Consider the following 18,151-nt stretch of genomic DNA (forward strand, 5'->3'; position numbering starts at 1 on the left):
CTCAAGAGGGCAGTGAGACAAAATGGCGACAGGAGCCGAGAAAGCGTATGTCGTGCTTGAAATGCACTCACATCAGTCAGTCATAACAGTGCAACGACACTTCAGGACGAAGTTCAACAAAGATCCACCAACTGCTAACTCCATTCGGCGATGGTATGCGCAGTTTAAAGCTTCTGGATGCCTCTGTAAGAGGAAATCAACGGGTCAGCCTGCAGTGAGCGAAGAAACGGTTGAACGCGTGCGGGCAAGTTTCACGCGTAGCCCGCGGAAAATTGGCTCATGCCAGAACTGGAGACCGACAGCGCCGACTTCATCTATTAAGAGGATGGTGCTCCACCGCACTTCCATCATGATGTTCGGTATTTCTTAAACAGGAGATTGGAAAACCGATGGATCGGTCGTGGTGGAGATCATGATCAGCAATTCATGTCATGGCCTCCACGCTCTCCCGACTTAACCCCATGCGATTTCTTTCTGTGGGGTTATGTGAAAGATTCAGTGTTTAAACCTCCTCTACCAAGAAACGTGCCAGAACTGCGAGCTCGCATCAACGATGCTTTCGAACTCATTGATGGGGACACGCTGCGCCGAGTGTGGGAGGAACTTGATTATCGGCTTGATGTCTGCCGAGTCACTAAATGGGCACATATCGAACATTTGTGAATGCCTAAAAAAACTTTTTGAGTTTTTGTATGTGTGTGCAAAGCATTGTGAAAATATCTCAAATAATAAAGTTTTTGTAGAGCTGTGAAATCGCTTCAATCATTTGTAATAACCCTGTACATAAATGACCTTGTGGATGACATCAGAAGTCCACTGAGGCTTTTTGCAGATGATGCTGTGGTATATCGAGAGGTTGTAACAATGGAAAATTGTACTGAAATGCAGGAGGATCTGCAGCGAATTGACGCATGGTGCAGGAAATGGCAATTGAATCTCAATGTAGACAAGTGTAATGTGCTGTGAATACATAGAAAGATAGATCCCTTATCATTTAGCTACAAAATAGCAGGTCAGCAACTGGAAGCAGTTAATTCTATAAATTATCTGGGAGTACGCATTAGGAGTGATTTAAAATGGAATGATCATATAAAGTTGATCATTGGTAAAGCAGATGCCAGACTGAGATTCATTGGAAGAATCCTAAGGAAATGCAATCCGAAAACAAAGGAAGTAGGTTACAGTACACTTGTTCGCCCACTGCTTGAATACTGCTCAGCAGTGTGGGATCCGTACCAGATAGGGTTGATAGAAGAGATAGAGAAGATCCAACGGAGAGCAGCGCACTTTGTTACAGGATCATTTAGTAATTGCGAAAGCGTTACGGAGATGATAGATAAACTCCAGTGGAAGACTCTGCAGGAGAGACGCTCAGTAGCTCGTTATGGGCTTTTGTTGAAGTTTCGAGAAGATTCCTTCACCGAAGAGTCGAGCAGTATATTGCTCCCTCCTACGTATATCTCACAAAGAGACCATGAGGATAAAATCAGAGAGATTAGAGGCCACACAGAAGCATACCGACAATCCTTCTTTCCACGAACAATACGAGACTGAAATAGAAGGGAGAACTGATAGAGGTACTCAAGGTACCCTCCGCCACACACCGTCAGGTGGCTTGCGGAGTATGGATGTGGATGGATGGATGTAGTACATGAAACTGCCATCTCTGGTAGCAACAATGTCTCTGACATGGCTGGGCACTGAGTCAAATTTAGCTTGGGCGCATCATTCCATGCTACTTGAACTTTATGCCAGAGGTAATCAGTCGTAATGACCAGTGAATGGTGGTGAGCCAGTCTCTCGACAGTCCATGATTAGGTACTTTCAACAGGTAAGAGATCTGGAGAATATGATTGCTGGGGTAACAATCATACACACTCTGTGTGTTATCAGGACAGGACCGTCTTAGATTATCTGGTTGAAAGATAATGCCACAGAGACCTTGGAGATGGTTCGTCACCACTGGCCTCAACACATCAGAACTGCAATGGCCACTGGCCAAGTTTCTGGGAACGACAACCACAGGAGAGTGTGATGTGCACCCAATGGCGCACCATATCATCAGACCAGGTGCTGGGCCTGTAAGATAACGAAGAATGCAATCAGGCAAAGTACCGTCTTGGAACATTCACATACAGATACATCCACCCCAAGGACGTACATAGAGCCAAGACTCGTATGAAAAGACATCATGATGCTACTCATGTACACCACTGCTGATGTTCACACCACTGTCAGCTTGCTTCTTTCTGCTGTTATGTCTAGGGCAGCATAATCCTGCATGGGCGAGTGACCATGTCTCCGCCTTCGTGCCTAATGTGCTAGCCTCGTGTGAGCACTGAGGTCCTGGATGGCAATAAGTATGGCCCTCCTTAAGCCATTGATCCCATATCTGCATGAAAGTCTTGGGATCTGAACCAATCCGAGCAGCAATATCACGGACATGAAACTGTAGTTCTTCTTGTGAGGCAGTCACAACTGTACAAGTCCCTTTTGTAAATTGAAGGAATTGCAGAACAGTTGTTGATTAACAATATTTAATATGGTGGAAGAAATGGAAATTTTAAGAAGCCTCCATTCCCATCCTCCTCATACTATTAATGAATGCACAGATCTGTAACATAAATATATTTTGTTAATTGCGACATAACTCCGGCCATTTAAGTTCTTTTTCTGTTTTCAGTTATATCTAGGTTACAGATTATACTTTTTTATGTAGAGGTTCTCTTTCCTCCTAATGTTGTGACTTTTCACCTTGCCCCCTCTTTTCATTACAGTTTAAGCCATTCCACCTATCCTAGCTCTAGTTTACAACGTCTGCATCATGAATGGTGTACGCCCTCCATAACATGACCAGTTACTAATCACTATTCATTGTTTTTCTGTTTGCTGGGCAGGTTGGGCAGCATGGGAACTGTTCATAGAACCTATGTAAGTGTTTCTACATAATGTAATCCTTTTTTATTGCATCTTAGATCCTCCATCTGAAAGCTGACTCTTATTTTCTCATTGTCAGGCTGGTTTTGTGAATTCCTAGGTTTCCCCCATTACACTTCGGATATGAAACTTTAAAAGTTCCATGACAACATTGGAGTGGAAGATGACCTCAGTTGGTTAAGTGTTTTTTTCTGAGAGTAGCATTCCATCTTCTTCTTTATTTATTCCTTTAAAAGTTCTTATGCATTTAGAAGTTCTTGAGTGTCTATAGTCGCTTATCCATTACACGTTTAATTTTTGAGGGTTGGGTTTGCCCTCGTCTCGTAATATATTCTTTTGATTCTTATAGGTTATGCCAGATGATGAAATTTTAGTATTCCAAAACTGGTCATGTAAACAATAAAAATATTGTTGATTCCAGCAACTGTAGTGCAGTTCCTTCAATTTACAAAATTAAACTGTAGTCACAATCCTACACATTAGGGTAGGGGTCTTTCCTCCTCATATGAAGCATACCATCATCTTCTCACAAACATTCAGGTGTAATTTCTGAATAAGACACCCGATGTGCAATATTTCTTTATATAGCCAACTGCCTTATTCTACCTACTTTTGTGGTTGTACTGAAATGCTAATCATTTGATTATCCAAGCATGTAGTGCAGCTCTTGCCAATTTGACATTTACTGCATGCTGTCTTTATAGTATTGCGATTTTAATGGACAGCCAGGTGATACGATTTGTTCATACTTTGGGTTACATAAATATATAGAACAGCATGGACTCCCAAAATGTTTTTATGCTAACTGTTATATCTGTTCCAGATATTCATGAAACACACCTTGTAATTATTTTGTAATGCCGTTTCAATATTTCAGTTGAAAATCAGCATCTTAGCTACACAGTGCATTATATGAAAACTTCTCAATTTTGTCCGGCCAGTGCTATGCCAGATACTGGTTTGAAGAAATAAATAAAAAATTCACATTGTGCATCCTTTGGTACTGATCACAGCACTATGAATTTTTTGAAACATATCCTGGCAGGAAAGTAACATATCTTCAAAACAGTTTAATTTTTTTTTTATGCTTTTTAGATATGCCTGTGGAGGCAATTTTTAAACATGCTGTAAACTTGAGAGTCAACAGCGTATTGTAATTTGTGTGTCTTTAATTATGCTCCAGCTGTTCCTTTCTCACCAGATGGTACATGGAAAACAGTTTACGTTATACAGTAAAAATTCAGCACATTTAAATGCCCCAAAAAGGAATAATCTGTTCTCTTTGCGTTAAGTTACATTTTACAAATTAATTTTATTCTTTTATACATTTTAGCAACAGGCAACATAATTTCCCTTCTCTGTTTCACTTACCTCAGGTTCCTCATCAGAGCTTTCATGCTCTTCTCCAACAGCAGATCTTTTTGCAATATTAGCCATACGCTGTGCATCCTCATCAACTTCAGGTTGTTCCTCATCTTCAGCACCTGCTTTGTCTTTTCCACCACCACGTGTCCCGGTTTGGACACCTAGTCTATAAAAGATTACAGAGAATAATAAATAATGGGATTCTCAGAATTGATGCAGTACACTATCAAAGTGAGGATTAAAGCACTCCGTCTTCAGGCCACAAGTGGCCTACCGGGACCATCCGACCGCCGTGTCATCCTCAGTCGAGGATGTGGATAGGAGGGGCGTGGGGTCAGCACACCGCTCTCCTGGGCGTTATGATGGTATTCGTGACTGAAGCCGCTACTATTCGGTCGAGTAGCTCCTCAATTGGCATCACGAGGCTGAGTGCACCCCGAAAAATGGCAACAGCGCATGGCGGCTTGATGGTCACCCATCCAAGTGCCGACCACGCCCGACAGCGCTTAACTTCGGTGATCTCATGGGAACCGGTGTAGCCACTGCGGCAAGGCCTTTGCACCTCAAAGTAAAGATAAATGACTTTATTTTTGCTCTGAAGTTCCTTGTTTGGGACCCAGAGCTGAGCAGTTGGGATTGAGGTGAGAGTATCAAAGTGGGCCAATGAGTTATTCCCCATGACCAGGCAGCAGAGGTAATGGTACAAGTCAAACTGTACTGGGACATAGTGATGTTCTCAACAGAACACATCATGTATCACACATATTTAGCAAAAGTGAAGAGCAGTCTGAGAGGTGTATCTAATAATATAACTACTGAACATACTGTTCGGAAAAGTAACATATTCAGCAGAAAGTGATAAACAGGAGTTATGAGTAACTATCTGAGTTTACCCTATGTAGAAACTGATAAAAATGCACATGTGACCTCCTACAAGTTATTTATGGAAGACTGACCATACAAGAGGTACACTGAAGAACCAAAGAAACTGGTACACTTGCCCAACACTGTGTAGGGCCCCCGCAAGCGAAGTGTCACAACACAACTTGGCATGGACTCGACTAATATCTGAAGTAGTGCTGGAGGGAATTGACACCATGAATCCTGCAGGGCTGTCCAAAAATCCGTAAGAGTACAAGGGTATGGATATCTCTTCTGAACAGCATGTTGCAAGGCATCCCAGACATGCTCAATAATGTTCATGTCTGGGGAGTTTCGTGGTCAGCAGAAGTGTTGAAACTCAGAAGAGTGTTCCTGGAGCCACTCTGTAGCTATTCTGAATGTGTGGGGTGTCGTATTTTCCTACTGGAATTGTAAAAGCACATCGGAATGCACAATGGACATGAATGGATGCAGGTGATCAGACAGGATGGTTACATATGTGTCACCTGTCAGAGTCGTATCTAGATGTATCAGGGTTCCCATATCACTCCAACCGCATACACCCCACACTATTACAGAGCCTCCATTAGCTTGACCTGTGCCCTGTTGACATGCAGGGTACATGGTTTTTCACGATGTTGTCTCCATATCCATACACGCCCATCTGCTCAGTACAATTTGAAACGAGACTCGTCCGACCATGTAACATGTTTCCAGTCATCAACAGCCCAATGTCGGTGTGGACGGGCCCTGGTCAAGCGGGAGGCTTTGTATCGTGCAGTCATCAAGGGTACACGAGGGAGCCTTAGGCTCTGAAAGCCCAAACATTGAATGGTTTGCATGGTGACACTTGTTGATGGCCCAGCATTGAAATCTGCAGGAATTTTCAGAAGGGTTGTACTTCTGTCACGTTGAATGATTCTCTTCAGTCGTCGTCGGTCCCGTTCTTGCACGACCTTTTAACAGTCACTGCAATGTCAGAGATTTGATGTTTAACCAGATTCCTGATATTCACAGTATACGAAAATCCTTACTTCATTGGTACCTCGGAGATGTTGTGTCCCATCTCTTGTGCACCGACTATACCACCGCATTCAAACTGACTTAAATCTTGATAACCTGCCATTGTAGCAGCAGTAACCAAGCTAATAAATGCCCCAGATAATTGTTGTCTTACATAGGTGTTGCCAACCACAGCACCATATTCTGCCTGTTTATGTATCTCTGTATTTGAATATGCATGCCTATACCAGTTTCTTTGGTGCTTCATTTTATAACCACAATATTATAAAATGGATAGATTGCTACTCACCACATAGAGAAGGCACTGAGTTACAGACAGGCACCATGAAAAGATTACTAAACCTTGGATGCACAGGTGTTCGGACTGATTTTAACGCATGATGGGGGCCTCAGAAGCCTCCACTGAGATTTCCATAAATATCATTATTTCTCAGCTTTGTTACATTATTTATTATGAAATCTTACTGTTATAAAACACGTCTGTAGCTAGTTTAATTAGAAAAATATTAAAGAAAAAGTGTGGACAATAATTTTCAGTGGAATAAGTTTCAATTTAATGAATGCTAATTTTATTATTATTGTATGCAATAACTTTTGTTAATATTAAAATAAACTATGAATTATACTTTGGAGAGTTACAATGCAAATCAGTATGCATAAAGCATCCAAATACAAAATAGAAAGAAAGAAAATGGCTAAGTTGCATGTAACATGGCACACCAAAATTGAGATACACAGCATATAACACAAATAAAGATTAGGCTGCCTGTCACTAAGCTTTGCACATTACTGGAAACAATCTTCACAAACAAGCACACACTATGTTCACTGCATACATTGTTAAAACATTTTGAACAATACTGAGCAATTTTCCTTTCCAGCTCCTGTGTGCACAAAAAGCATTTTCTTCTGGGCCTTTTTCTTTCGTGGCTGAAATTCATTTCCAGGCACTTTTTGACACCACATCCAACCAATATTTGTATGACAGTTCTTTGCAAATTTCGAGTTTTGGCTCTGTACTCCACATGCAGATGAATAAGTTGTAGGGGCAAGTCTTTCAAGGAAAGCCACCTTTTATGTGATTTCCCATTGTGATATACAGGATGTCGTTTTGTGAACAAACAGATAGCATTTATAGCTGCTACATCCATTACATTAGCCCATAATACAAATGACCATCTCCTTGTCTCACCTGATTTTGTTTTGTTATAAAATAGAATCATTTCTGGTATCTTCTTTTTATGAGTCTAATCAACTGTGGCATCATGATGCATGGAACTTAGTAGTACCACACTCTTATTCTCACATCATCATCTCTGAATCCAAATGTTGAAGATAAAACCTCTCGTGTCTTACATGGTTTCATTTCAGGTGGAATTTGTGGTTTGTTACGGCGAAGAGTGCCGACTGCTGTAGTTTTATCCTTCAATAAATCTTGAAACAGGGAAACACTAGTAAAGTAGTTGTCCACCGTGATGTTTATTGAGCTTCCTCTGAGCATCTTTGCCCGAGTCTTTACTACATGAACTGCAACGTTAGCTTCACAAGGGTGACCTGGAGTTTTTCCTGAATACACTAGCCCATCTATATCATAAGATGTCAAAGAGTCACAGAGTCAGAATATCTTTATTCCATATTTTCCTGGTTTGCTTAGAATAAACGGTAGAAATTTACAACGCCCTCTGAAAGACACTAGCTGTTTATATATTGAGCAGCTCTCTCCTGGATGAAAGCTTTGCCTGCATTTACTTATGAATAGTTTCCATACATTGCGAAAAGCTGTCATTTTATCGTCTTGGCTCCTAGCTTGTCGAGTGCATCTATTGTTGAACCTGAAGGCTCTCCTTATTTCTTCAAACCTGTTTACAGAAAAAGTTGCCATATAAACAGGGTTGCCAGAAGAGTCATGAAATAATCCCCTTACATGAACATCCCAGCTTCTGTAACTGCCAACTAATACGAGAATTCCAAAAAATGCATTCATTTCCACATATGTGACGTTATATCCTGTTTGACCTTTCATAACTGCTGAGTGTCGTCCTTCCAGATTTGTGCAATGAATTATTTCATCCAAAATATTATTTGTGATGCAGTAACTCTAAGCACCTTTTGGTATTAGTGTGTGACTTTCCCTAACAGGACCTGGAGAAATTTTCATTATATTTTGTGTAAGAATTCTGCTATAAGGTGGCGGTGTTTCGCGCCACTGAGTCCCATCGCGCCCAATAAAAAGGTTTGCAGGCAGTTGTGTACTTGCTACATTATTTGAAGTAGCTGGCAGCTGTTGGTTATCAGGCCAGATGTTTGCTGGTAAGCCCACTTCATTTACATTGGAATATTCGTTACTACTTTCTTCAGATTGTGAGCTGTCCGACAAAGGTGTATATGCAGGATCAGTATCATCTTTGAAAGCAATACTAGATTCATATTTGTCGATTCATATTTGTCCAACCATTCAGAAATAATCATTGAAACATTTGGATCATGTGCATTTATAGCAGAATTACATTCTCTCTTTCGAGATGTACTGGATGATTCCGTACTGTAAGAAACAAATGTTCCTTGATTAGAAAGAGTGTCTAAATAATTACTTTGTTAGAGAAAGAGAGAAGAAATGAAAACAGAAAGAATAACAAACACATTTACTTAAATCAGCTACGAGAGCGACTTCTTTCACGTCTGAGGTCAACTTCTACAATGAGTAATAAGTCCGCCACAGTTGTCCTGGATTCTGACCGTGCAACAATTGTCAGTATAAAAATATCCCAGGTACCAACATTTATGAACTGGGAGAAAAGCGCTCACTAAAGCATTATATTACATCAGGCCTGAAAGGGCCCCTTCAATGCATTATGTGCATAACATTAAGAAACCACTGATTTCATAAAATCTTTTCGACATTAAATACAAGTTTATTGTGTTTCTTAATGGTAAACGTATTTTTAAGGACTACATTAAGTAAGGTCTAATTACAGGTGATTTTAATATAATTAAATGGGTGTTTAATAGCCCCATCATGTATCCAAGAGCTAAACATTTTTAGCTTTCAGCCAAAATACCTTCTTCAGGAATACAAAGCATGTACACATTCACATGAGCAAAACCCTCACAAAACTGGCCATCGCCTCTGGCTGCTGTGGCCTGAAAGTGGCTGGAGACAGTGGCTGTGTGTGTGTGTGTGTGTGTGTGTGTGTGTGTGTGTGTGTGTGTGTGTGTGAAATTCTTAGAAGGCCTTCTGGCCAAAAGCTTAAAATGTTTACTAGTCTTTTCATTGTGCCAGTCTGTGGCTCAACGCATCCTCTGCGTGGTGAGTAGCAATGTATCTTTTTCTTAATACTGTAATTTCATCCTGGATTTTCTACTGTGTCACGCGACAGATGCGAATAATGATAAGTGTGAAAGAAATGAAAGGTCCATGGATACAGAACATGGACACTAAAGGTTCACCAGCATATGACAAATTATACCAAATAAAACATCACAAACTGCATTTGTAAATTGATGAATGTAAGTTGCAACCATTGTTTCTGTATTAAATGCAATGTGAACACGTACCTGTTATATTGTTCATAGAGCGACCAGGTATATAAAAAAAGTATTATTAGGATAGATAGTACTACATTTTCTCTATTCTCATCTGTATTAACATCTTTTTCTCTAAGTAGTCTGAATCTATGGATTTTGCCAGTAATTATAACAACGCTGATCATTCAGAAACTCAGTCAACCACATAAACAGCGATTAGCATTCACCCGTTCGGCTTTATTCCTCTTAGCTCCTATAGCCCCATCCCCTTTTGTCTGCAGGAAAGTTTATTTATAGATGCTATGGGGATTGCCCTGGCAGAGACATCACTATGCATGCATTCAAAAATAAACTTATGATTCATTCAGAAATCAACTTATAATGTGTTCAAAAATGTTCAAAAACCAACAGGGATGCGTTTCGAAATCATATAAATAATCGATAGACCAACGTGTGCAGGATGTTAGTTGCTTTGCGAGACAAGGTTTTTTCCCCTCAAGAATGTGAATTTGGCACCTCCCCGTCCCCCTTGCCACTTGAAATTGCCACCCGGGGCAGATACCACGGTTTGGCCCCTTGCCCTCTAGATCCAGGCCTGTTGCGCATGCCTGAATTTGGCAGCTTGGATGCAGAAGTAAAATTTATCCAGGTAGCCTCTGGCTGCTTGCACTTCTGTAGCCAGAAGCAGGAAAAGGTATTATTCATATGTGACTCAACTGCACATGTGCATGAGCTCACTTGCAACTGCTCAAACGAACTAATGTGAACAGTTGTGACGTCACGCTCATTGGAGGCAATTTGTTGTTATGAAGCACTGCATAGTCTTCCTAAAGTCTTTGATGCCTTTTGCTGTTGGCAGACACTTGTATGAGCACTGCATTTTGTTGTCATATATGACGCATTTCCTTTGCAACATAATTTTTTTTTCCTCTTGTTCATGTTTTATTGCTGCAGTAGCAAAATGTAGTAATATCCTCTGTTTGTTAGAGTATTGGTTCTTGCCAGTCAAAATTACAAAAATTTAACTGAAAACTAAAACAATTAAAAATTCCTGGGTTTTTCCTGGTTTTCTCCTGGATGTGCAGGGTCGTATACACCCTGAGCATTACATTTAGCAGAAACTTGAGAACTCAAAATGATTTCTGCTGCAGAATAGCCATTTTTCAACATGTGACAGTAACCAAGCAAACAGAAGACAATCAATCTCTAGCAGCAATGAATATAAAATACATAATACATTTATTCCTCCAATACTAGGTCATGATAGTTCTGACAACATAATACTTTGTAATATGTACATTCTTTTTGAAACACCCTGTGTTTCACTAGTAGTTCTATAAATAATCATGTAACAAGAGCATCTTTAGACCTACATTTACCAAGGGAAAACAAACAGAAAAATCAAAACAGCATTTTGTACCAGGGAATGAAATTGTATAACAAATCACACAAGTAGATGAGAAAGATTACCAACATACATCTATTTAAAAAGGCAACTAAAACATTTTTCGTAGTAATGTATACCACACAATTAAAGATTACTTAGAGGACTCAGAGTAGTGGTTACCAAGGAAAGGGGCAACTATACCATCCTGTCACATTACAATACATGATCACAAATCAATGCTTAAACAAGAAAATCATGTGTTAACACTTCTAGTACACGACAGTAAGGTCTATCTCTTGGCCTCAACATTTCGCTTACCACAGGCAGGAGGTGATGACTCATTTTTTTAAGCAGAGTGGAGGACATGAAGATGTGCATGGTTGTGTGTGTAAAGGCATGGAGTCAGCTTTTCAAACAGGCCAGAGTTAGTGGAAGCAACATAGCAGCAAATGTTTGGTCAGTTAGTCACCAGTGGATGTCCTTAATATATGTAGTGATTAAGTCAAAACTATGTTTTATAATATAAGTTATCTAGAGTAAATTGTACATCAAAGAACACTGTACAACAGGGACAAACGAAATGAGGGAAAACAGTTATTAAGAACTGACCTCATATTCAGGAGGACGGAGTCTGGTCTGTCCAACCATCCTGATTAAAGTTTTCCTAAATTATTTCAAGTAAATGCTGGAATGGATCCTCCATCTAGGTCACAGCTGACCACCCACCCTATCCTCACAAAACATACATTTATATCCAATAATATTATGAAAAGGCTAGTTGCTAGTCACCATATAGCAGAGACGCTGACTCAATGTGCAGTACAACAACTGCACATATTGAATGTCATCTGTTGTGGATAAAAGAAACGGAATCTGTTAACTTTCACAAGATTGTAGTAACATACAAGGCGAATGTGATGTTATTCAAGAAAATGGTGCCACAGACTTTCAGAGGACCTACTGAATGTGCAAGATGTATACCACAGTGGCTGTCTGTCAATAAATGATGAAATACGTCACTGACATTGAACACAGTGTGTAGTCTGATACATATGTTGAGTTAGTTGCACATGCAATTTTATCTACCATGGCAATGTGAGTCATTGTCCATTAGCACTTTGCTATCAGAAACTATACATTACTAGGACCAAAAAACAACTCTCAGGCTACTAATAGCTCAAGAGAATGGCTACATCACCAACCAAGACAAAATGTTACACTATGGATGTTTGGGCCCTTATTGACGCATAATGAGAAATGAGTACAGTCACCTAATATTGCAACCTACTCTTAGTAGTTGTGTACTGTTCAATGTACACCTTTTCATTTCTTTTCATAACTTCCACACCCAGTATGTCAAATATTCCAATTTCCTGCTTGCTAAGATAAAGCTCTTTCTGCTCTGCAAAACTCACAAATCTGTATTTTTCATGTATCTTTACAAGTACCTTGGTAGCTCAGCATTGAAGAGCCCAACTACAAAGCCAAAGGTCCCATGTTCGAAGCCTGGTGAATCCTAGGATTTTTGTCTGTCAATTACCACTTCTTTCACCTCTGGCAATGTTTCTTGATGTGAATTATGTCAAGCCACACTGTGATTTGGAATTCATGTTAAACTGTAGCTCCCTGTATAACTGGTTGGGCAAGCCAGTTTAAAGATTGGAGGAAGGGACTGGTATACTACCTCCAATAAGAACACATCTAGTAAAGCACTGAGGTGTTCAGAACCATCTTCAGATCAATGATGGCTTTATTTTTTCATGATTAAGAGATATTCCTTACTTAGCCAAGTTTTCTTCCGTTGCTATGTTGAAATAGTTAGAAAGCACGCACTCATTAATCTAACCATCAGTCATAGCATCAGTGATCAAGTAACATTTGACAATGACACTCCTAAGTGAACTTAATTCCTTTATCTGACTGTTCTTAATTTTTTGCTGCATGATCCAAAATGACAGTTATATATGAATTTCGGCAACACTAGTAAGAGTATAACATTTAATGAGTATTCCTTTATAATACATGTATTAAAAAGACAATCTAGTAGTGCACCAACTTACAATTTCCCAGTGTATTTTGCTGCCTTCCTTATGGCATTGAATAAGTTAGAAATGAAGGTTTTCTCAAAATACTGTAGAATATCGTGAGGTTTGATTATTGTTTCTGCTTTGTATGCTGAATATGGAAGAAACTGAAATTTCAACGTATATATCCTGCGCCTTGCTCTGGAAAAATATAAATATGTGAAACATTAACAAACCACCATATATTTTCACAAACTGCTACAAACAATTTAATGTGATGTTCAAGTATTAATATTGTGGCTTAAATTCTTTACCTTGAGATGTCAAGACAATCTTTCACACTTATGTACTGGAGGACATCTGCCAAAGTTGTTCTTTTCAGTAATCTTCGTAGTTTTTCAGCTTTTGCTTCAACATTTTTCAGTCCAGTTCGGAAAGGTATTTCCATTGATGGAGTGTGTATATTTTTGGAAGCCATCATTAAAATTTCACGCAGTCTTGGTATTCCTAGTGTTACATTCATTTCACCTCTACCAGCAAAATGAAATGTGTTCAGTGTCATCTGAGTGGATGGTTCCCCTATTGACTGTAAATGGAGTGGACCACATTTTCACACACATTAACAAACTGTGGGGATCAAAAAATGTTTCACAGCATCATTTTATACAATTAAACTATAGGGGTTTCATTACTAATTAACATTTGAATATATATATATATATATATATATATATATATATATATATAGAGAGAGAGAGAGAGAGAGAGAGAGAGACTTACCAAACAAAAGTGCTGGCAGGTCGATAGACACACAAACACAAACATACACACAAAATTCTAGCTTTCGCAACCAACGGTTGCCTCGTCAGGAAAGAGGGAAGGAGAGGGAAAGACAAAAGGATATGGGTTTTAAGGGAGAGGGTAAGGAGTCATTCCAATCCCGGGAGCGGAAAGACTTACCTTAGGGGGGAAAAAGGACAGGTATACACTCGCACACACACATATATCCATCCGCATATACACAGACACAAGCAGACATTTGTAAAGGCAAAGAGTTTGGGCAGAGATGTCAGTCGGGGCGGAAGTACAGAGGCAAAGATGATGTTGAAAGAAAGGTGAGGTATGAGTGGCGGCAAATTGAAATTAGAAATTAGCGGAGATTGAGGCCTGGCGGATAGCGAGAAGAGAGGATATGCTGAAGGGAAAGTTCCCATCTCCGGAGTTCTGACAGGTTGGTGTTAGTGGGAAGTATCCAGATCAGATAACCCGGACGGTGTAACACTGTGCCAAGATGTGCTGGCCATGCACCAAGGCATGTTTAGCCACAGGGTGATCCTCATTACCAACAAACACTGTCTGCCTGTGTCCATTCATGCGAATGGACAGTTTGTTGCTGGTCATTCCCACATAGAACGCTTCACAGTGTAGGCAGGTCAGTTGGTAAATCACGTGGGTGCTTTCACACGTGGCTCTGCCTTTGATCGTGTACACCTTCCGAGTTACAGGACTGGAATAGGTGGTGGTGGTGGGAGGGTGCATGGGACAGGTTTTACACCGGGGGCGGTTACAGGGGTAGGAGCCAGAGGGTAGGGAAGGTGGTTTGGGGATTTCATAGGGATGAACTAAGAGGTTACGAAGGTTAGGTGGACAGCGGAAAGACACTCTTGGTGGAGTGGGGAGGATTTCATGAAGGATGGATCTCATTTCAGGGCAGGATTTGAGGAAGTCGTATCCCTGCTGGAGAGACACATTCAGAATCTGATCCAGTCCCGGAAAGTATCCTGTCACAAGTGGGGCACTTTTGGGGTTCTTCTGTGGAAGGTTCCAGGTTTGAGGAGATGAGGAAGTGGCTCTGGTTATTTGCTTCTGTACCAGGTCGGGAGGGTAGTTACGGGATGCAAAAGCTGTTTTCAGGTTGTTGGTGTAATGGTTCAAGGATTCCGGACTGGAGCAGATTCGTTTGTCACGAAGACCTAGGCTGTAGGGAAGGGACCGTTTGATGTGGAATGGGTGGCAGCTGTCATAATGGAGGTACTGTTGCTTGTTGGTGGGTTTGATGTGGACAGACGTGTGAAGCTGGCCATTGGACAGGTGGACGTCAACGTCAAGGAAAGTGGCATGGGATTTAGAGTAGGACCAGGTGAATCTGATGGAACCAAAGGAGTTGAGGTTGGAGAGAAAATTCTGGAGTTCTTCTTCACTGTGAGTCCAGATCTTGAAAATGTCATCAATAAATCTGTACCAAACTTTGGGTTGGCAGGCCTGGGTAACCAAGAAGGCTTCCTCTAAGCGACCCAAGAATAGGTTGGCGTACGAGGGGGCCATCCTGGTACCCATGGCTGTTCCCTTTAATCGTTGGTATGTCTGGCCTTCAAAAGTGAAGAAGTTGTGGGTCAGGATGAAGCTGGCTAACGTAATGAGGAAAGAGGTTTTGGGTAGGGCAGCAGGTGATCGGTGTGAAAGGAAGTGCTCCATCGCAGCGAGGCCCTGGACACGCGGAATATTTGTGTATAAGGAAGTGGCATCAATGGTTACAAGGATGGTTTCCGGGAGTAACAGACTGGGTAGGGATTCCAGGTGTTCAAGAAAGTGGTTGGTGTCTTTGATGAAGGATGGGAGACTGCATGTAATGGGTTGAAGGTGTTGATCTACGTAGGCAGAGATGCGTTCTGTGGGGGCTTGGTAACCAGCTACAATGGGACGGCCAGGATGATTGGGTTTGTGAATTTTGGGAAGAAGGTAGAAGGTAGGGGTGCGGGGTGTTGGTGGGGTCAGGAGGTTGATGGAGTCAGGTGAAAGGTTTTGTAGGGGGCCTAAGGTTCTGAGGATTCCTTGAAGCTCCGCCTGGACATCAGGAATGGGATTACCTTGGCAAACTTTGTAAGTAGTGTTGTCTGAAAGCTGACGCAGTCCCTCAGCCACATACTCCCGACGATCAAGTACCACAGTCGTGGAACCCTTGTCCGCCGGAAGAATGACGATGGATTGGTCAGCCTTAAGATCACGGATAGCCTGGGCTTCAGCAGTGGGGATGTTGGGAGTAGGATTAAGGTTTTTTAAGAAGGATTGAGAGGCAAGGCTGGAAGTCAGAAATTCCTGGAAGGTTATGAGAGGGTGATTTTGAGGAAGAGGAGGTGGGTCCCGCTGTGACGGAGGACGGAACTGTTCCAGGCATGGTTCAATTTGGATAGTGTCTTGGGGAGTTGGATCGTTAGGAGTAGGATTAGGATCATTTTTCTTCGTGGCAAAGTGATATTTCCAGCAGAGAGTACGGGTGTAGGGCAGTAAATCTTTGACGAGGGCGGTTTGGTTAAATCTGGGAGTGGGGCTGAAGGTGAAGCCTTTGGATAGGACAGAGGTTTCGGATTGGGAGAGAGGTTTGGAGGAAAGGTTAACTATTGAATTGGGGTGTTGTGGTTCCAGATTGTGTTGATTGGAATTTCTTTTTAGATATATTTTTCCCACGTGGAATGTTTCCCTCTATTATATATATATATATATATATATATATAATAGAAGGAAACATTCCACGAAGGAAAAATATACCTAAAAACAAAGATGATGTGACTTACCAAATGAAAGTGCTGGCAGGTCGACAGACACACAAACGAACGCAAACATACACACAAAATTCAAGCTTTCGCAACAAACTGTTGCCTCATCAGGAAAGAGGGAAGGAGAGGGAAAGACGAAAGGATGTGGGTTTTAAGGGAGAGGGTAAGGAGTCATTCCAGTCCCGGGAGCGGAAAGACTTACCTTAGGGGGAAAAAAGGACGGGTATACACTCGCACACACACACATATCCATCCACACATATACAGACACAAGCAGACATGATGTGAACCTTAATCCTACTCCCAACATGTCTGCTTGTGTCTGTATATGTGTGGATGGATATGTGTGTGTGTGCGAGTGTATACCCGTCCTTTTTTCCCCCTAAGGTAAGTCTTTCCGCTCCCGGGACTGGAATGACTCCTTACCCTCTCCCTTAAAACCCACATCCTTTCGTCTTTCCCTCTCCTTCCCTCTTTCCTGATGAGGCAACAGTTTGTTGCGAAAGCTTGAATTTTGTGTGTATGTTTGTGTTCGTTTGTGTGTCTGTCGACCTGCCAGCACTTTCATTTGGTAAGTCACATCATCTTTGTTTTTAGGTATATATATATATATATATATATATATATATATATATATATATATATAGTTATAATAGAAGGAAACATTCCACGAAGGAAAAATATACCTAAAAACAAACAACTTGAAATTAGCGGAGATTGAGTTGCCGCCACTCATACCTCACCTGTCATTCAACAACATCTTTGCCTCTGCACTTCTGCCTCGACTGACATCTCTGCCCAAACTCTTTGTCTTTAAATATGTCTGCTTGTGTCTGTATATGTGTGGATGGATATGTGTGTGTGTGCGAGTGTATACCCGTCCTTTTTTCCCCATAAGGTAAGTCTTTCCGCTCCTGGGACTGGAATGACTCCTTACCCTCTCCCTTAAAACCCACATCCTTTCGTCTTTCCCTCTCCTTCCCTCTTTCCTGATGAGGCAACAGTTTGTTGCGAAAGCTTGAATTTTGTGTGTATGTTTGTGTTCGTTTGTGTGTCTGTCGACCTGCCAGCACTTTCATTTGGTAAGTCACATCATCTTTGTTTTTAGGTATATTTTTCCTTCATGGAATGTTTCCTTCTATTATAACTATATATATATATATATATATATATATATATATATATAAAAAGAAAGATGATGAGACTTACCAAACAAAAGCGCTGGCAGGTCGATAGACACACAAACAAACACAAACATACACACAAAATTCTAGCTTTCGCAACCAACGGTTGCCTCGTCAGGAAAGAGGGAAGGAGAAGGAAAGACAAAAGGATATGGGTTTTAAGGGAGAGGGTAAGGAGTCATTCCAATCCCAGGAGCGGAAAGAATGACTCCTTACCCTCTCCCTTAAAACCCATATCCTTTTGTCTTTCCTTCTCCTTCCCTCTTTCCT

At 41.0% G+C, this 18,151-nt stretch overlaps 1 protein-coding gene across 1 annotated transcript in view; it reads right to left on the reverse strand.

Moving 5' to 3' along the window:
* Positions 1–18,151, reverse strand: part of LOC126088396 (DNA-directed RNA polymerase I subunit RPA1) — a 326,390-nt gene that overhangs the window by 115,509 nt on the left and 192,730 nt on the right. Inside the window, exons 23-25 of the mRNA XM_049906539.1 lie at positions 13,458–13,729; positions 13,180–13,344; positions 4,309–4,468 (exon numbers count right to left, since the gene is read on the reverse strand). Of these exons, the coding sequence (XP_049762496.1) occupies positions 4,309–4,468; positions 13,180–13,344; positions 13,458–13,729 (597 nt within the window). The remainder of the gene's footprint in view (positions 1–4,308; positions 4,469–13,179; positions 13,345–13,457; positions 13,730–18,151) is intronic.

Source organism: Schistocerca cancellata, chromosome 1 (assembly GCF_023864275.1).
Source record: "Schistocerca cancellata isolate TAMUIC-IGC-003103 chromosome 1, iqSchCanc2.1, whole genome shotgun sequence".
Taxonomy (NCBI): Eukaryota; Metazoa; Arthropoda; class Insecta; order Orthoptera; family Acrididae; genus Schistocerca; species Schistocerca cancellata.